General features: G+C 47.8%; 2 protein-coding genes across 2 annotated transcripts in view; both read left to right on the top strand.

Moving 5' to 3' along the window:
* LOC138365943 (uncharacterized) overlaps window positions 1-17950 on the top strand; it is a 53215-nt gene extending 35265 nt beyond the window's left edge. The window contains exons 4-5 of the mRNA XM_069326654.1: window positions 16989-17245; window positions 17396-17950. Coding sequence (XP_069182755.1) covers window positions 16989-17245; window positions 17396-17950 — 812 coding nt within the window. The remainder of the gene's footprint in view (window positions 1-16988; window positions 17246-17395) is intronic.
* A 1421-nt stretch (window positions 17951-19371) lies between these two features.
* On the top strand, window positions 19372-21477 carry LOC123753066 (proteoglycan 4-like). Its single transcript, XM_069326653.1, has 2 exons — window positions 19372-20217; window positions 20299-21477. Exons 1-2 carry the CDS (start codon window positions 19372-19374, stop codon window positions 21475-21477), a joined length of 2025 nt encoding a protein of 674 aa, XP_069182754.1.
* The last annotated feature ends 386 nt before the right edge of the window (window positions 21478-21863 follow it).

The following is a 21863-nucleotide window of genomic DNA, read 5'->3' as shown; positions in this document are numbered from 1 at the left end:
TATGGAGCAGAGTGACGCCGCCACCAACAGTGTTATGGAACAGAGTGACGCCGCCACCAATAGTGTTATGGAACAGAGTGTAGCTGCCACCAGTAGTGTTATGGAACAGAGTGACGCCGCCACCAACAGTGTTATGGAACAGATTGACGCTGCCACCAGTAGTGTCATGAACAGATTGACGCTGCAACCAATAGTGTCATGAACAAAGTGACGCCGCCACCAATAGTGTCATGAAGAGAGTGACACCGCCACCAGTAGTGTCATGAAAAGAATGTTGCCGCCACCAATAGTGTCATGAAAAGAATGTCGCGGCCACCAACAGTGTTATGAAACAGAGTGACGCCGTTACCAATAGTGTTATGGAACAGAGTGACGCCGCCACCAATAGTGTTATGGAACAGTGTGACGCCGCCACCATCAGTGTTATGGAACAGAGTGACGCTGCCACCAACAGTGTTATGGAACAGAGTGACGCCGCCACCAGTAGTTGTATGGAGCAGAATGTCGTCGCTACCAATAGTGTTATGGAACAGAGTGACGCTGCCACCAACAGTGTTATGGAACAGAGTGACGCCGCAACCAGTAGTGTCATGAACAGAATGTCGCCGCCACAAATAGTGTTATGGAATAAAGTGACGCCACCACCAATAGTGTCATGAACAGATGGACGCCGCAACCAATAGTGTCATGAAGAGAGTGACGCCGCTACCAACATTGTTATGGAACAGAGTGACGCCGCCACCAATAGTGTTATGGAACAGAGTGACGCCGCCATCTATACTGTTATGGAACAGAGTGACGCCGCCAGCAATAGTGTCATGAACAGTGTGACGCCGCCACAAATAGTATCATGAACAGAGTGACACTGCCACCAATAGTGTCATGAACAGAGTGACGCCGCTGCATATAGTGTTAGGGAACACAATGACGCCACCACCAATGGTGTCATGTAAAGATTGACGTCGCCACCAATAGTTTTATGGAACAGAGTGACGCCGCCACTAATAGTGTTATGGAACAGAGTGACGCCGCCGCTTATATTGTTATGGAACAGAGTGACGCCGCCACTAGTAGTGTCGTGAACAAATAGTGTTATGGAATAAAGTGACGACAACACCAATAGTGTCATGAACAGATGGACGCCGCAACCAATAGTGTCAAGAACAAAGTGACACCTCCACCAATAGTGTCATGAACAGAGTGACACCGCCACCAATAGTGTCATGAACAGAGTGACGCCGCCACCAACAGTGTTATGGAACAGAGTGACGCCGCCACCAACAGTGTTATGGAACAGAGTGACGCCGCCACCAATAGTGTTATGGAGCAGAGTGACGCCGCCACCAACAGTGTTATGGAACAGAGTGACGCCGCCACCAATAGTGTTATGGAACAGAGTGTAGCTGCCACCAGTAGTGTTATGGAACAGAGTGACGCCGCCACCAACAGTGTTATGGAACAGATTGACGCTGCCACCAGTAGTGTCATGAACAGATTGACGCCGCCACCAATAGTGTTATGGAACAGAGTGACGCCGCCACCAACAGTGTTATGGAACAGAGTGACGCCGCTACCAATAGTGTTTTAGAACAGAGTTTAGCTGCCACCAGTAGTGTTATGCAACAGAGTGACGCCGCCACCAACAGTGTTATGGAACAGATTGACGCTGCCACCAGTAGTGTCATGAACAGATTGACGCAGCAACCAATAGTGTCATGAACAAAGTGGCGCCGCCTCCAATAGTGTCATGAACAGAGTGACACCGCCACCAATAGTGTCATGAACAGAGTTACGCCGCCACCAATAGTGTCATCAATAGAGTGACACCGCCACCAATAGTGTCATGAACAAAGTGACGCCGCCACCAATAGTGTCATGAAGAGAGTGACACCGCCACCAGTAGTGTCATGAAAAGAATGTTGCCGCCACCAATAGTGTCATGAAAAGAATGTCGCGGCCACTAACAGTGTTATAGAACAGAGTGACGCCGTTACCAATAGTGTTATGGAACAGAGTGACGCCGCCACCAATAGTGTTATGGAACAGAGTGACGCCGCCACTAACAGTGTTATGGAACAGGGTGATGCCGCCACCAATAGTGTTATGGAACAGAGTGACGCTGCCACCAACAGTGTTATGGAACAGAGGGATGCCGCCACCAGTAGTGGTATGGAACAGAATGTCGTCGCTACCAATAGTGTTATGGAACAGAGTGACGCCACCACCAGTAGTGTCATGAACAGAACGTCACCGCCACAAATAGTGTTTTGGAATAAAGTGACGCCACAACCAATAGTGTCATGAACATATGGACGCCGCAACCAATAGTGTCATGAACAAAGTGACCCCTCCACCAATAGTGTCATGAACAGAGTGACACCGCCACGAATAGTGTCATGAAGAGAGTGACGTCGCCACCAACATTGTTATGGAACAGAGTGACGCCGCCACCAGCAGTTTTATAGAACAGAGTGAAGCCGCCACCAATAGTGTCATGAACAGAGTGACGCCGCCACCAATAAAGTTATGGAATAGAGTGACGCCGCCGCCTATAGTGTTACGGAACAGAGGGACGCCGCCACCAATAGTGTTATGGAACAGAGTGACGGCGCCACCAATAGTGTTATGGAACAGAGTGACGCCACTACCAGTAGAGTCATGAACAGAATGTCGCCGCCACCAATAGAGTTATGGAACAGATTGACGCCGCCACAAATAGTATCATGAACAGAGTGACACTGCCACCAATAGTGTCATGAACAGAGTGACGCCGCTACATACAGTGTTAGGGAACACAATGACGCCACCACGAATGGTGTCATGTAAAGATTGACGTCGCCACCAATAGTGTTATGGAACAGAGTGACGCCGCCACTAATAGTGTTATGGAACAGAGTGACGCCGCCGCTTATATTGTTATGGAACAGAGTGACGCCGCCACTAGTAGTGTCATGAACAGAATGTCGCCGCCACAAATAATGTGTTATGGAATAAAGTGACGACAACACCAATAGTGTCATGAACAGAGTGACACCGCCACCAATAGTGTCATGAACAGAGTGACGCCGCCACCAATAGTGTCATGAACAGAGTGACGCCGCCACCAACAGTGTTATGGAACAGAGTGACGCCGCCACCAACAGTGTTATGGAACAGAGTGACGCCGCCACCAACAGTGTTATGGAACAGAGTGACGCCGCCACCAATACGATTCTTCGCGACAGGGGATCGTATTCCAGGGACCATAGGATTAAGGACTTGCCCGAAACGCTACGCGTACTAGTGGCTGTACAAGAATGTAACAACTCTTGTATATATCTCAAAAAAAACAAAAAAAAAAATAGTGTTATGGAACAGAGTGACGCCGCCACCAACCGTGTTATGGAACAGAGTGACGCCGCCACCAATAGTCTTATGGAACAGAGTGTAGCTGCCACCAGTAGTGTTATGGAACAGAGTGACGCCGCCACCAACAGTGTTATGGAACAGATTGACGCTGCCACCAGTAGTGTCATGAACAGATTGACGCTGCAGCCAATAGTGTCATGAACAAAGTGACGCCGCCACCAATAGTGTCATGAAGAGAGTGACACCGCCACCAGTAGTGTCATGAAAAGAATGTTGCCGCCACCAATAGTGTCATGAAAAGAATGTCGCGGCCACCAACAGTGTTATGAAACAGAGTGACGCCGTTACCAATAGTGTTATGGAACAGAGTGACGCCGCCACCAATAGTGTTATGGAACAGTGTGACGCCGCCACCATCAGTGTTATGGAACAGAGTGACGCTGCCACCAACAGTGTTATGGAACAGAGTGACGCCGCCACCAGTAGTTGTATGGAGCAGAATGTCGTCGCTACCAATAGTGTTATGGAACAGTGTGACGCTGCCACCAACAGTGTTATGGAACAGAGTGACGCCGCAACCAGTAGTGTCATGAACAGAATGTCGCCGCCACAAATAGTGTTATGGAATAAAGTGACGCCACCACCAATAGTGTCATGAACAGATGGACGCCGCAACCAATAGTGTCATGAAGAGAGTGACGCCGCTACCAACATTGTTATGGAACAGAGTGACGCCGCCACCAATAGTGTTATAGAACAGAGTGACGCCGCCATCTATACTGTTATGGAACAGAGTGACGCCGCCAGCAATAGTGTCATGAACAGAGTGACGCCGCCACAAATAGTATCATGAACAGAGTGACACTGCCACCAATAGTGTCATGAACAGAGTGACGCCGCTGCATATAGTGTTAGGGAACACAATGACGCCACCACCAATGGTGTCATGTAAAGATTGACGTCGCCACCAATAGTTTTATGGAACAGAGTGACGCCGCCACTAATAGTGTTATGGAACAGAGTGACGCCGCCGCTTATATTGTTATGGAACAGAGTGACGCCGCCACTAGTAGTGTCGTGAACAAATAGTGTTATGGAATAAAGTGACGACAACACCAATAGTGTCATGAACAGATGGACGCCGCAACCAATAGTTTCAAGAACAAAGTGACACCTCCACCAATAGTGTCATGAACAGAGTGACACCGCCACCAATAGTGTCATGAACAGAGTGACGCCGCCACCAACAGTGTTATGGAACAGAGTGACGCCGCCACCAACAGTGTTATGGAACAGAGTGACGCCGCCACCAATAGTGTTATGGAGCAGAGTGACGCCGCCACCAACAGTGTTATGGAACAGAGTGACGCCGCCACCAATAGTGTTATGGAACAGAGTGTAGCTGCCACCAGTAGTGTTATGGAACAGAGTGACGCCGCCACCAACAGTGTTATGGAACAGATTGACGCTGCCACCAGTAGTGTCATGAACAGATTGACGCTGCAACCAATAGTGTCATGAACAAAGTGACGCCGCCACCAATAGTGTCATGAAGAGAGTGACACCGCCACCAGTAGTGTCATGAAAAGAATGTTGCCGCCACCAATAGTGTCATGAAAAGAATGTCGCGGCCACCAACAGTGTTATGAAACAGAGTGACGCCGTTACCAATAGTGTTATGGAACAGAGTGACGCCGCCACCAATAGTGTTATGGAACAGTGTGACGCCGCCACCATCAGTGTTATGGAACAGAGTGACGCTGCCACCAACAGTGTTATGGAACAGAGTGACGCCGCCACCAGTAGTTGTATGGAGCAGAATGTCGTCGCTACCAATAGTGTTATGGAACAGAGTGACGCTGCCACCAACAGTGTTATGGAACAGAGTGACGCCGCAACCAGTAGTGTCATGAACAGAATGTCGCTGCCACAAATAGTGTTATGGAATAAAGTGACGCCACCACCAATAGTGTCATGAACAGATGGACGCCGCAACCAATAGTGTCATGAAGAGAGTGACGCCGCTACCAACATTGTTATGGAACAGAGTGACGCCGCCACCAATAGTGTTATGGAACAGAGTGACGCCGCCATCTATACTGTTATGGAACAGAGTGACGCCGCCAGCAATAGTGTCATGAACAGAGTGACGCCGCCACAAATAGTATCATGAACAGAGTGACACTGCCACCAATAGTGTCATGAACAGAGTGACGCCGCTGCATATAGTGTTAGGGAACACAATGACGCCACCACCAATGGTGTCATGTAAAGATTGACGTCGCCACCAATAGTTTTATGGAACAGAGTGACGCCGCCACTAATAGTGTTATGGAACAGAGTGACGCCGCCGCTTATATTGTTATGGAACAGAGTGACGCCGCCACTAGTAGTGTCGTGAACAAATAGTGTTATGGAATAAAGTGACGACAACACCAATAGTGTCATGAACAGATGGACGCCGCAACCAATAGTGTCAAGAACAAAGTGACACCTCCACCAATAGTGTCATGAACAGAGTGACACCGCCACCAATAGTGTCATGAACAGAGTGACGCCGCCACCAACAGTGTTATGGAACAGAGTGACGCCGCCACCAACAGTGTTATGGAACAGAGTGACGCCGCCACCAATAGTGTTATGGAGCAGAGTGACGCCGCCACCAACAGTGTTATGGAACAGAGTGACGCCGCCACCAATAGTGTTATGGAACAGAGTGTAGCTGCCACCAGTAGTGTTATGGAACAGAGTGACGCCGCCACCAACAGTGTTATGGAACAGATTGACGCTGCCACCAGTAGTGTCATGAACAGATTGACGCTGCAACCAATAGTGTCATGAACAAAGTGACGCCGCCACCAATAGTGTCATGAAGAGAGTGACACCGCCACCAGTAGTGTCATGAAAAGAATGTTGCCGCCACCAATAGTGTCATGAAAAGAATGTCGCGGCCACCAACAGTGTTATGAAACAGAGTGACGCCGTTACCAATAGTGTTATGGAACAGAGTGACGCCGCCACCAATAGTGTTATGGAACAGAGTGACGCCGCCACCATCAGTGTTATGGAACAGAGTGACGTCGCCACCAATAGTGTTATGGAACAGAGTGACGCTGCCACCAACAGTGTTATGGAACAGAGTGACGCCGCCACCAGTAGTGGTATGGAGCAGAATGTCGTCGCTACCAATAGTGTTATGGAACAGAGTGACGCTGCCACCAACAGTGTTATGGAACAGAGTGACGCCGCCACCAGTAGTGTAATGAACAGAATGTCGCCGCCACAAATAGTGTTATGGAATAAAGTGACGCCACCACCAATAGAGTCATGAACAGATGGACGCCGCAACCAATAGTGTCATGAAGAGAGTGACGCCGCTACCAACATTGTTATGGAACAGAGTGACGCCGCCACCAATAGTGTTATGGAACAGAGTGACGCCGCCGTCTATACTGTTATGGAACAGAGTGACGCCGCCACCAATAGTGTCATGAACAGAGTGACGCCGCCACCAATAAAGTTATGGAATAGAGTGACGCCGCCGCCTATAGTGTTACGGAACAGAGGGACGCCGCCACCAATAGTGTTATGGAACAGAGTGACGGCGCCACCAATAGTGTTATGGAACAGAATGTCGCCGCCACCAATAGAGTTATGGAACAGAGTGACGCCGCCACAAATAGTATCATGAACAGAGTGACGCTGCCACCAATAGTGTCATGAACAGAGTGACGCCGCCACCAATAGTGTTATGGAACACAATGACGCCACCACCAATGGTGTCATGTACAGATTGACGTCGCCACCAATAGTGTTATGGAACAGAGTGACGCCGCCACTAATAGTGTTATGGAACAGAGTGACGCCGCCGCTTATATTGTTATGGAACAGAGTGACGCTGCCACCAATAGTGTCATGAACAGAGTGACGCCGCCACCAATAGTGTTATGGAACACAATGACGCCACCACCAATGGTGTCATGTACAGATTGACGCTGCCACCAGTAGTGTCATGAACAGATGTACGCCGCAACCAATAGTGTCATGAACAAAGTGACACCTCCACCAATAGTGTCATGAACAGAGTGACACCGCCACCAATAGTGTCATGGACAAAGTGACGCCGCCACCAATAGTGTCATCAATAGAGTGACACCGCCACCAATAGTGTTATGAACAAAGAGACGCCGCCACCAACAGTGTCATGAACAAAGTGACGCCGCCACCAATAGTGTCATGAACAGAGTGACGCCGCCTACCAACAGTGTTATGGAACAGAGTGACGCCACCACCAGTAGTGTCATGAACAGAATGTCGCCGCCACAAATAGTGTTATGGAATAAAGTGACGCCACCACCAATAGTGTCATGAACAGATGGACGCCGCAACCAATAGTGTTATGGAACAGAGTGTAGCTGCCACCAGTAGTGTTATGGAACAGAGTGACGCCGCCACCAATAGTGTTATGGAACAGAGTGTAGCTGCCACCAGTAGTGTTATGAAACAGAGTGACGCCGCCACCAACAGTGTCCTGAACAAAGTGACGCCGCCACAAATAGTGTCATGAACTGTGTGATTCCCTAACCAATAGTGTCATGAACAGAGTGACGCCGCCACCAACAGTGTTATGGAACAGAGTGACGCCGTTACCAATAGTGTTATGGAACAGAGTGACGCCGCCACCAATAGTGTTATGGAACAGAGTGACGCCACCACCAATAGTGTCATGAACAGATTGACGCCGCCACCAATAATGTTATAAAACAGAGTGACGCCGCCACCAATAGTGTTATGGAACAGAGTGATTCCACCACCAATAGTGTCAAGAACAGAGTGACGCCGCCACCAATAGTGTCATGAACAGGGTGACGCCGCAACCAATAGGGTTAAGGAACAGAGTGACGCCACCAACAATAGTGTTATGAACAGAGGGACACCGCCACCAATAGTGTCATGAACAGAGTGACGCCGCCACCAATAGTGTTATGGAACAGAGTGACGCCGCCACCAACAGTGTTATGGAACAGAGTGACGCCGCCACCAATAGTGTTATGGAACAGAGTGTAGCTGCCACCAGTAGTGTTATGGAACAGAGTGACGCCACCACCAACAGTGTTATGGAACAGATTGACGCTGCCACCAGTAGTGTCATGAACAGATTGACGCTGCAACCAATAGTGTCATGAACAAAGTGTCGCCGCCACCAATAGTGTCATAAATAGAGTGACACCGCCACCAATAGTGTCATGAACAGAGTTACGCCGCCACCAATAGTGTCATCAATAGAGTGCCACCGCCACTAATAGTGTCATGAACAAAGTGACACCGCCACCAATAGTGTCATGAACAAAATGACGCCGCCACCAATAGTGTCATGAAGAGAGTGACACCGCCACCAGTAGTGTCATGAAAAGAATGTTGCCGCCACCAATAGTGTCATGAAAAGAATGTCGCGTCCACCAATATTGTTATGGAACAGAGTGACGCCGCCATCAATAGTGTTATGGAACAGAGTGATGCCGCCACCAACAGTGTTATGGAACAGAGTGATGCCGCCACCAATAGTGTTATGGAAGAGAGTGACGCTGCCACCAACAGTGTTATGGAACAGAGTGACGCCGCCACCAGTAGTGGAACGGAACAGAATGTCGTCGCTACCAATAGTGTTATGGAACAGAGTGACGCCACCACCAATAGTGTCATGAACAGAGTGACGCCGCCACCAGTAGTGTTATGGAACAGAGTGACGCCGCCACCAATAGTGTCATGAACAGAGTGACGCCGCCACCATTAGTGTTATGGAACAGAGTGACGCCGCCACCAATAGTGTCATGAACAAAGTGACGCCGCCACCAATTGTGTTATGGAACACAGTGACGCCGCTACCAATAGTGTCATGAACAGATTGGCGCAGCCACGAATAGTGACATCAACAAAGTGACGCCACCGCCAATAGTGTCATGAACAGAGTGACACTATTGGTGGCGGCGTCACTCTGTTATTGACACTATTGGCGGCGGATTCACTCCGTTCATGACTCTATTGGTGGCGGCATTTCTCTGTGCATGACACTATTGGTGGCGGCATCACTCTGTTCATAGTACTATTGGTGGCGGCGTCACTCTGCTCATGACACTTTTGGTGGCGGCGTCACTTTGTTCATGGCACTATTGGTGGCGGTGTCACTCTGTTCATGACACTTTTGGTGGCGGCGTCACTCTGTTCATGGCCCTATTTGTGGCGGCTTCACTCTGTTTATGACACTATTGGTGGCGGCGTCACTCTGTCCATGATTCTATTGGTGGCGACGTCACTCTGTTCATGACACTTTTGGTGGCGGCGTCACTCCGTTGATAAAACTATTGTTGCTGCGTCACCCTGTTCATGACACTATTGGTGGCGGCGTCACTCTCTTCATGACACTATTATTGGCGGCGTCACTCTCTTCATGACACTATTGGTGGCGGCTTCACTCTGTTCATGACACTATTGGTTGCGGCGTCACTCTGTTCGTAACACTATTGATGCCGGCGTCATTCTGTTTGTGACTTAATTAATTGCAGCGTCACTCTACTCGTGACACCAGCGGTGGCGGCGTCACACTGTTCATGACACTCTTAGTGGCGGCGTATTATGACACAAATAGTGACGATGTCACACTCTTAAAGACACCATCGGGGACATGGTTACTGTGTTAACGACACCAGTTTTGGCGCCGTCACGATCATTGACACAGGAGATAACGGCATTACTTTCTTCACTGGAACAGTGGCAGTGTCCTCGCTTTCTCATAGACTTCAGCGGCGTCACAGTCTTCATAACACCAGTGATGGCGGCATCATTCTTGTCGTGACAACAGCTGCGGCGGTGTGTCTGTCTCTCTTCCTGGCACCATTGATGCTACCGTCAATCTCCTATTGACACCAGTGTTGGCGTGACAGAAGATGTAAGGATGCGACAATAGCGTTGATGGCGTGGCAATAGTGGAGGAGACGTGCCATCATTAGTGTCAACTTGAACATAAGAAGAGGCCGCCGACACATGACATTGCGAGGTCTAGACTAGGTCACGTGTGATTTGTTTCATATAAATTAACCTGATGAGGTGATAATTCCCAGTCATCGGCCAAACATTAGTGAGAACAGTCATCACTATAGTGTTCTCTCGAGTACAGTGTTGTTGGTGACGTGGTCTTTCCCTGTGATGTCAAGGATGCGTCTCAGGTTCCGCATGTGAAAGGTATTAAGCCGTCTCTCCTGGCGAGAGCGCAGGGTCCAGGATTCCGAGCCGTAGAGAAGTGTTCTCACCACACATGCCATGTAGACTTGTACCTTGGTGTGTACTGTCAGTTTTTTATTTTCCCAAACGCGCTTTGTGAGCCTGGCCAGTGTTGTTGCGGCCTTTCCGATACGCCTGTTGAGCTCAGTGACCAGGGAAAGGGTGTCTGAGATTGTGGAACCCAGGTACACAAACTCGTGAACTGCCTCCAGCACATTGTCTGCTATATTTATACAGGGTAGCTCATTGACATCTTGTCCCATCACCTGTGTCTTCTTCAGACTGATTGTCAGGCCGAATGCAGAACAGGCTGCGTCAAAGCGGTTGAGTAACTCCTGCAGGCCTTCTGCTGTGTGTGTGGTGATCGCTGCGTCGTCGGCGAAGAGGAACTCCCTGAGGATTCGCATCTGTACTTTTGTCTTTGCTCGGAGTCTGGATAGATTATTGAGCTTTCCATCAGATCTTGTACGGAGATAGATGCCTTCTGTGGTTGTTCCAAAGGCATGCTTGACGAGGATCGTGAAGAAGATGCCGAACAGGGTTGGAACAAGAACACACCCCTTTTTAACACCACTGTTAATGTTGAATGGTTCAGAAGTTGAGCCGTCGTACACGACTGTCCCCTTCATGTCCTTGTGGAACGATTGTATCATGCTGAGTAGGATGGGTGGACAGCCAATTTTGGCCAAGATCTTGAAGAGTCCGTCCCTACTCACGAGGTCGAAGGCTTTTGTAAGGTCAATAAAGAAAATGTACAAGGCTTTTCTCTGCTCCCTGCACTTTTCTTGAAGCTGTCTCAGGGAGAACACCATGTCAGTGGTCGACCTCTCTGCTCGGAAACCACACTGTGACTCAGGGTACACTCTTTCGGCAAGAATCTGAAGCCTGACCAAAACGACCCTAGCGAAGAGTTTGCCAACGACGCTGAGGAGGGATATGCCGCGATAGTTGTTTACATCGCTTCTGTCACCTTTATTTTTGTAGAGAGTGATGATGTTTGCATCTCTCATGTCTAGTGGCAAGGAGCCCTCCCTCCAGCACTGGCACAGAAGTTCATGAAGCTCAGATTTAAGTGTTCCACGAGCGTACTTGTGAACTTTAGGCGGAATCCTGTCGTCTCCTGGGGCCTTCCTTGAGGAAAGTGAATCCACTGCTTTCTCAACTTCTTCCACAGTTGGTTCAAGATCAAGTTCTTCCATGATAGGCAGGCATTCAATTGCATCCAAAGCCTCTACGCTGACCAAGTTCTCTCTGGAGTGGAGTTCGGAGTAATGTTCCACCCAGCGATTCATCTGTTGATCACGGTCTTTAATGATCTCTCCAGTGGCTGACTTTAGAGGAGCCGTCCGGTTTTGTGTAGGGCCTGTTGCCTGTTTGATCTCTTCGTACATGCCTCTTATGTTGCCGACAGTGGCCACAGTCTGGATGCTGGAACAGAGTCGAAGCCAGTAATCATTAGCACAACGCCTCGCAGTTTGTTGAACTGTACTGCGGGCAGTACGGAGGGCCTGAAGGTTCCATTCTGAGGGCAGGTTCTTGTAGGATGAGAGAGCTCGTCTCTTTTCCTCTACGAGGGGTAACAGTTCCTCTGCACTGGCCTCGAACCAATCTGCTGACTTGTTCTGCCTCTTACCGAAGATGGACATGGCAGTGTTGAAAATAGTGCCCCTGAGGTGTAACCACCTCTCACTTGCGCTATCGCAGGATGGAACAGGAAGGGCATTTACCAGCGCCGCAGTGAATTCCTCCACCTTGTGAAGGTCACGGGTCTTGTTTACGTTAGTGCGTGGCCTTCCCTCCTTCTTTGCTCTGTGGATTTTCCGGGGCTGGAACTTTACTCTGCAAACGACGACAGAGTGGTCGGTGTCGCAATCTGCGCTCTGGAAGCTGCGGGTCAGTTTGACATTTCTCAGATTGCTACGCCCCCTAAGCACCAGGTCGAGTTGGTGCCAATGCTTAGACTTGGGATGTCTCCAGGAAACCTTATGCTGGGGCTTGGTGTCGAAGAAGGAATTGGTGATGCAGAGATCATGACGGCAGCAGAACTCCAGGAGGCGCTGCCCACTCTTATTCATCTTCCCAAATCCAAACTGGCCCAGGCAGGAAGGCCAAGAGCTGTGATCCAACTCTTGCATTAAAATCTCCCAGGAGGAAGACTGGCTCTTGTTGAGCTATATCTCTGAGAGCTAGGCCGAGGTCATCATTAAACTTGTCCTTCGCTTCGGTAGAGAAAGTCAGTGTTGGTGCATAGGCATTGATGAGGCTGACCATTCCTACTGCTGTATGAAGCTGAAATTTGATGATCCTTGCAGACCCCTCCATAGGCGGTACTATGGACCCTAACAACCTGTTCCTGATGGCAAAGCCAACGCCATGCTCCCTTACCTCTTCTGGTGGTTTGCCCTGCCAGAAGAAGGTAAAGTCCTTCTCCCGTATGCTTCCGGTTGCGGGCAGATGTGTTTCCTGCAGGGCGACTATGTCCATCTGGAGCCTGCGCAGTTCATTGTTGATCACAGCTGTCTTGCGGGCGTCGTTCACTTCCAGTAGATCTTCCGAGAGACCCGGTGTCATGGTCCTTACATTCCATGTGCCCAGTTTGAGAGCTGGGTGGCTCTGTGTTTGTTTTCTTTTGCCTGGTGCATGGGTTGACGATCCGCTTATTGGATTGTGGCCTAAGCCCCACACACCCAGTGGAGCAGACGGACTGTGGCGGGACAGAATCTTCTTGGCTGGGGACTGCCCAGCTTGAGGCGGGCGGTAGCTGTCCTATGAAATCGGATGATTTCTCCCACCGACGGAAGCAACCCCTGGCGCCCTACTCTACGCCAATTGAGTGGCAGGCTTATCACCGGTAACTGTCACTTCCCGTGTTGAGCCATCGCCAAGGCAACGCTGGAGTATCCTCTCTAGGGCACAGGCCTGGGCAGTAATTATGGAGGATCAGCTGTTGCCCATGCAGAAGATCCACCCTCTCCACGCCACCGATGTGATCCAAGGGACCGGCAGGCGCCCATACGCTTGGCACCAGTGTCGTCGCAGGAGTTGCCAGACTGTAGCTGTAAACAGCTGCAAACTGCCTTAGGGACTCCGACTCCGGATTTTTCCTCAGGGTTGACTCCCGAAGTCTTTCCCATGAGTGGGTTTAGCCACAAGACAGCAGAGGGTTGAATTCGGGGTTTTCCTTCCCCTCGATGGGCTGCCTTTCCAGGCTAACGAGTCCCATCTGCACGAAGCAACTGGTTTTAAGGCGCCAGAGATGTGCCTTCGCCCGTTCTCCTGTTGGTAAAAGCAGTTCCGCCAGGCCTAGAGGCTAAGCCACACGTGCAGGCCAGGAGCTGGACTTGGTTGTCAGAGGCTATTTGAGACACAAGCCATCAAGGGCACTTTACAGGCTGTGGGATCTTATCTCTACAACCCTTCCCCCCGGCTATAACAACCCTTGGAACCATATGTGTATATATATGTATATATATGTATATATATGTATATATATGTATATATATATATATATATATATATATATATATATATATATATATATATATATATATATATATATATATATATATATATATATATATATATATATGTCGTACCTAGTAGCCAGAACTCACTTCTCAGCCTAATATGCAAGGCCCGATTTGCCTAATAAGCCTAGTTTTCATGAATTAATGTTTTTTCGACTACCTAACCTACCTAACCTAACCTAACCTAACTTTTTCGGCTACCTAACCTAACCTAACCTATAAAGATAGGTTAGGTTAGGTTAGGTAGGGTTGGTTAGGTTCGGTCATATATCTACGTTAATTTTAACTCAAATAAAAAAAAATTGACCTCATATATAATGAAATGGGTAGCTTTATCATTTCATAAGAAAAAAATTAGAGAAAATATATTAATTCAGTAAAACTTGGCTTATTAGGCAAATCGGGCCTTGAATAGTAGGCTGAGAAGTGAGTTCTGGCTACTAGGTACGACATATATATATATATATATATATATATATATATATATATATATATATATATATATATATATATATATATATATATATATATATATATGTCGTACCTAATAGCCAGAACGCACTTCTCAGCCTACTGTTCAAGGCCCGATTTGCCTAATAAGCCAAGTTTTCATGAATTAATGTTTTTTCGTCTACCTAACCTACCTAACCTAACCTAACCTAGCTTTTTTTGGCTACCTAACCTAACCTTACCTATAAATATAGGTTAGGTTAGGTTAGGTAGGGTTGGTTAGGTTCGGTCATATATCTACGTTAATTTTAACTCCAATAAAAAAAAATTGACCTCATACATAGAGAAAAGGGTTGTTTTATCATTTGATAAGAAAAAAATTATAGTAAATATATTAATTCAGGAAAACTTGGCTTATTAGGCAAATCGGGCCTTGAATAGTAGGCTGAGAAGTGAGTTCTGGCTACTAGGTACGACATATATATATATATATATATATATATATATATATATATATATATATATATATATATATATATATATATATGTCGGACCTAGTAGCCAGAACGCACTTGTCAGACTACTATGCAAGGCCCGATTTGCCTAATAAGCCAAGTTTTCATGAATTAATTGTTTTTCGACTACCTAACCTACCTAACCTAACCTAACCTAACTTTTTCGGCTACCTAACCTAACCTAACCTATAAAGATAGGTTAGGTTAGGTTAGGTAGGGTTGGTTAGGTTCGGTCATATATCTACGTTAATTTTAACTTAAATAAAAAAAATTGACCTCATATATAATGAAATGGGTAGCTTTATCATTTCATAAGAAAAAAATTAGAGAAAATATATTAATTCATGAAAACTTGGCTTATTAGGCAAATCGGGGCTTGCATAGTAGGCTGAGAAGTGCGTTCTGGCTACTAGGTACGACATATATATATATATATATATATATATATATATATATATATATATATATATATATATATATATATATATATATATATATATGTGTGTGTGTGTGTGTGTGTGTGTGTGTGTGTGTGTGTGTGTGTGTGTGTGTGTGTGTGCGTGCGCGCGCGCGTGTATAAAGTTGATATAATAATTCACTAATTATTTTTGTTTCACTAATGACAGCATGGTCTGGGTGTCTGAAATTTTAAGTTTTGTTAACAAATCAACAATCTGTATTTATATTTCAGAAGTTATTATTTAATTTTGGAAAATTTGCAATTCAATTTACAATTATTTTTGTGAGAAATAAAGTAGGATCCAAGAGAAGGATTAGAATCCTTTTACTCCCAGGCAACGCATTGGACCACAACTCAACGACGTGATCAAAGCAGTGGGAATCCTCCTCGTGGCTCCTGTCTTCTCTTGATCATCACGTTAATATGATTTTATTTGTTATAAATAAATTATGCTGTTTTGGTTAAAAAAAATAAACAAAGGATGTTGTCTAATAAATTAATGGTAAACAGGAGGCGGCAACAACAACCAATGCAGAGGGTACAAGTCTCAGTTGACGAAGCACTTGGTCGACATCATTGCTTCAGCTCCTTTGGGTAAGTGCAAATTATTCTTTTGAATTATTTTTTTCTGAACTTACTATAGATAGGCAAGTTAATTATGAGGAGAGAGCACAAACTCGTGTTACTTTTATGTACTTGGGAAAGATACAAGGAAAACAAGCTTGGACATGAGAATGGAGGGAAGAAACGATGCCCAACCACTTGAACCATTGGGGGATCGAACGCCAACCTTACAAAGAGCGAAGTCACCTCTCTATTCACCTGTCTTTGGCATAGTAGTAGTAGAGGTAAACATATTAGGAATAAATTAACAATTAGCAATGACTACAGAACTCATTTACCAGCATACTCTTTGATGAAGTTTATTAAAGACTAATGTGTATTCTATAAGACATAAAGTTATAGTTCGTTGGTTGGAGTGTGGTTGTTACTCTTGTTTTACCAGAGTAATGACCTAAACTAACACACTACTTACTTACTAATCTTAACAAGAGTTTTGATTAGTAACATTTTAACATTTAGTGAGTAACATCTTAAAACTTAACCATATACAATTATAATTTCATGAGGTAATAATAATCCTGAACGAAGTATACCTTGTTAAGAAGGGTTCACGTAGTCACTTTACATGACAACAGGAATATACTGACAGAACTCTCGGAATGTTTACACTTAGACCTTCTGAGTGACGAGTTAATTAGACTGTTTAGACACCTGTAAGTAAAGAGTGTGTGCTGAGCAAGGAGTGTGATCCCGTTTGTTCTTGTAGGAATTCTTTATTGCTGTGTGTGAACGACCACGGGAATTAATAGTACAGAATATGGGTTTATACAAGAACGATATTTACAGGTTGTGTGTCTACACATGAGGCAGTGAATGAGCTCATGAAACGGTCGCCCTCCTGCATAAGAGACGTGCCTTTATCTCGTGTGAGGAAGCGAGTTGGAGACCTGCTTCACCGCAGTCGTCTCATCATAGCTGCTCCAGAAACCTTCAACCAAGGATTCCGACGACGTTTTCGTCTGGCTTTTCCTCATGCTGCAGCCTCCACAAGTCAACAGCAGCAGGCACCTCTTCCTGCTGCCTCCACAAGTCAACAGCAGCAGGCACCTCCTCCTGCTGCCTCCACAAGTCAACAGCAGCAGGCACCTCTTCCTGCTGCCTCCACAAGTCAACAGCAGCAGGCACCTCTTCCTGCTGCCTCCACAAGTCAACAGCAGCAGGCATCTCTTCCTGCTGCCTCCACAAGTCAACAGCAGCAGGCACCTCTTCCTGCTGCCTCCACAAGTCAACAGCAGCAGGCACCTCTTCCCGCTGCCTCCACAAGTCAACAGCAGCAGGCACCTCTTCCTGCTGCCTCCACAAGTCAACAGCAACAGGCACCTCTTCCTGCTGCCTCCACAAGTCCACAGCAGCAGGCACCTCTTCCTGCTGCCTCCACAAGTCAACAGCAGCAGGCACCTCCTCCTGCTACTTCCACAAGTCAACAGCAGCAGGCACCTCTTCCTGCTGCCTCCACAAGTCAACAGCAGCAGGCACCTCTTCCTGCTGCCTCCACAAGTCAACAGCAGCAGGCACCTCTTCCTGCTGCCTCCACAAGTCAACAGCAGCAGGCACCTCCTCCTGCTACTTCCACAAGTCAACAGCAGCAGGCATCTCTTCCTGCTGCCTCCACACGTCAACAGCAGCAGGCACCTGCTCCTGCTGCCTCCACAAGTCAACAGCAGCAGGCACCTCTTCCTGCTGGCTCAACAAGTCAACAGCAGCAGGCACCTCCTCTTCCTGCTCGACATCCAGCGTTCAACAAGTAAGACAATTACCAAAAGTATTTCTTAATGATGTATATAAGTTTCTAGAATGTAACTGTTAACTGTATTGTTATCAGCTTTCCATAGATCTTGACTGCTTATGTTGAATATATTTCTCTGTAAATATGTTGAATCGTGACCAGGTACAAGTTCTCTACATTCTTCGTAACGATACTTTCAGACCAAGCAGGGTATTGAATGTACCTCCCAGCCTGTCTCAAGTGTTCACATCACCGCCGCCGCCTACCACTGGCCCGTCTCACCTGTCTACACCGGCTCCGCCTACCACTGGCCCGTCTCACCTGTCTACACCGGCTCCGCCTACTACTGGACCGTCTCACCTGTCTACACCGGCTCCGCCTACTACTGGACCGTCTCACCTGTCTACACCGGCTCCGCCTACTACTGGACCGTCTCACCTGTCTACACCGGCTCCGCCTACTACTAGACCGTCACAAGTGTCCACACTGGGGCCGTTAACAAGTTGGCCTGCCGTCCCTCGTCAACCTCCCCCAGCCATCCACAATCAACTCAGACAAATATTACCTAAGCCTCCTGTCCCCTCCACCCAACCCAAAAGGCCCAAGTACAACACGTTAGTATTATCTCCTTCTTCCCATACACCGGGACCTCCCACTCACTATACAACAGTGGCTCTCACCAATCAAACACAAGCACCCACAAACTATATTACGCCATTACTACCCATACATTATAAAACACTGGCTTCCCCCCAGAATACAGCGATGATCAACACCGACTATGCACAAGTGCCCCACGCCTACCATACCTCAGTGACCCCCACACACTATACACCATCTTCATCCGTCCACTATACTGCAGCGCATACACCGGTCCCTCCCATCCAGCACACGCCAGTGCCTCCCTTCCAGCATACACCGGTGCCTCCCTTCCAGCATACACCAGTGACTCCCTTCCAGCATACACCGGTGCCTCCCTTCCAGCATACACCGGTGACTCCCTTCCAGCACACACTGGTGACTCCCTTCCAGCATACACCGGTGACTCCCTTCCAGCATACACCGGTGCCTCCCTTCCAGCATACACCGGTGACTTCCTTCCAGCACACACTGGTGACTCCCTTCCAGCATACACCGGTGACTCCCTTCCATCATTCAACAGTGCCTCCCTTCCAGCATACACCGGTGCCTCCCTTCCAGCAGTCGCCAATGCCTCCCTTCCAACATACACCGTTGACTCCCTTCCAGCACTCGCCAGTGCCTCCCTTCCAGCATACACCGGTGCCTCCCTTCCAGCATACACCGGTGCCTGCCATCCATCATTCAACATGGCCTCCGGTCCAGTACACTGTAGTGCCTCAGGTCTGCTATACACCTGTCCCGCAAGCTAAATATTCCTCAGTTAATCATGACCAACTTAAGCCAGAGCTCCCCGCCAGCGTTATGACAGTGCCAAAAGTACATCGCATGACAGTGCCTCAAGAACGCAATATTAGAGTGCCTCAAGAACGCAATATGACAGTGCCTCAAGAACGCAATATGACAGTGCCTCAGGAACGTAATATTAGAGTGCCTCAAGAACGCAATATTAGAGTGCCTCAAGAACGCAATATGACAGTGCCTCAGGAACGCAATATTAGAGTGCCTCAAGAACGCAATATGACAGTGCCTCAGGAACGCAATATTAGAGTGCCTCAAGAACGCAATATGACAGTGCCTCAAGAACGCAATATGACAGTGCCTCAAGAACGCAATATTAGAGTGCCTCAAGAACGCAATATGACAGTGCCTCAAGAATGCCATATAGCAATACCTCACGAGCCCCATACGACAGTGCCAACAAAGCCCCACGTGACAGGTTCTCATATGTCCCACATGACAGTGCCGCAAAAGTCCCGCATGACAGTGCCTCACAAGCCCCACATGACAGGGCCTCAAATGCCTCACATGACAGTGTCTCAAATGCCTCACATGACAGTGTCTCAAAAGCCCCACATGACAGTGCCTCAAATGCCTCACATGACAGTGCCTCAAAAGCCCCACATGACAGTGCCTCAGGATCACAACATGACAGTGCCTCAGGATCACAACATGACAGTGGGTCAAAAGCCCTACATGACAGTGCCACAAGAGCCCCAAATGACAGTGCCACGAGAGTCTCGCATGACAGTGCCTCAGGATCACCACATGACAGTGCCTCAGAATCACAACATGACAGTGCCTCAGGACCACCACATGACAGTGCCTCAAGATCACCACATGACAGTGCCTCAGGACCACCACATGACAGTGCCTCAGGACCACCACATGACAGTGCCTCAGGACCACCACATGACAGTGCCTCAGGATCACCACATGACAGTGCCTCAGGACCACCACATGACAGTGCCTCAGGACCACCACATGAGAGTACCTCAAGAGCCCCAAATGACGATGCCTCAAGAGCCCCACATGACAGTGCCACAAGAGCCCCAAATGACGGTGTCTCAAGAGCCCCAAATGACAGTAACTCAAGAGCTCCACATGACAGTGCCACAAGAGCCCCAAATGACGGTGTCTCAAGAGCCCCAAATGACAATGCCTCAAGAGCTTCACATGACAGTGCCACAAGAGCTCCACATGACAGTGGATCAAGAGCCCCACATGACAGTGCCACAAGAGCCCCACATGACAGTGCCACAAGAGCCCCAAATGACGGTGTCTCAAGAGCCCCAAATGACAGTAACTCAAGAGCTCCACATGAGAGTCCCTCATGAACACAATAAGACAGTGCCTAACCCACTCCGAAGATTAAAGCCATACTCACGTTGTGCACCGAAGGCTTCCGTCAATCACTCAACAATGGTTCCCGTCCACTGTTCACCGGCGACTCCTGTCCGCCATTCACAAGGGGCGTCTGTCAACCGTACGCCAGTGCCTCCTGTCCACTATACAAATGTTCCACACGTCCAGTATAGGCCAGTATCAGCTGCCCAGTATCCAGAAGTGTCTTATGTTCAGTCTATGCGAGTACCAGCCGTCCACGATGCAGAAGTGCCACCCGTCCACTCTACGACAGTGCCACTTACTCAAAGGAGAGAATTGCCTCCCGTCCACTGTATGGCAGAGCCTCGAGCTCAAAATACAGAAGTGTCGCCCGTCCACTCAGAGACAGTGTCTCCTTCTAAGCATACAGATGTGCTATCCGTCCACGCTAGGACAGTGTCTCCAGTCCAAAATACAGAAGTGCCATCCGTCCACCATTGGACAGTGTCTCCTGCCAAGAATAGGGAAGTGTCACCCGTCCACCCTAGAGCAGTGCCACCTGTCCACTATAGAGAAGCGTCATCCACCCACAACTCACACAACACCTATAACACCAATAACACGCACAACACCCACCACGCATCTACAACACCCATAACACCCACAACACTAGCTGAAGAACATGAAGGCTCGATCATGGAAGCTGAGATAATGAGAGGTGGTCGTATTGAACCATGGTTCGTGTCCCATCTCTTGCTTAACTCCGAAAATCTTGATCAATACTGCAGTGATGACAGTGATTAATCTCGATCTTTTTGGTTATCATAAAAGCAGTGTCCACAATTCAGAAAGTTCAGACACAAAGCAATCTTCAGCTATCATGCTTCCTTGTTTCATTAGTGAAGACGCCTTCATTGTCTTATAAATATTAATTTTGGAAAAAATGGTGACATAACTGACAGTTGTAGTGATTTGTAGACTCACCGCTGTAGTGTTAATTTCTTCCCTGAAATTCATTTAAGAAAATTAATATAAATATTAATTTCATATTTAAGAAATTATGGGGTTACTGTTAATGTAACGTCCGGCCGTGGCCCTCACACTTCAGTTGCTTTATACCACCCCCAATGTGTTCTCTGGTGTGTTGTGGTGACTCAAGTGAGGCTCCGAGTCCCAGGATCTCCGCTACT

Source organism: Procambarus clarkii, chromosome 18, assembly GCF_040958095.1.
Source record: "Procambarus clarkii isolate CNS0578487 chromosome 18, FALCON_Pclarkii_2.0, whole genome shotgun sequence".
Lineage (NCBI taxonomy): Eukaryota > Metazoa > Arthropoda > Malacostraca > Decapoda > Cambaridae > Procambarus > Procambarus clarkii.
This window is presented reverse-complemented; position numbering and strand designations above follow the sequence as displayed.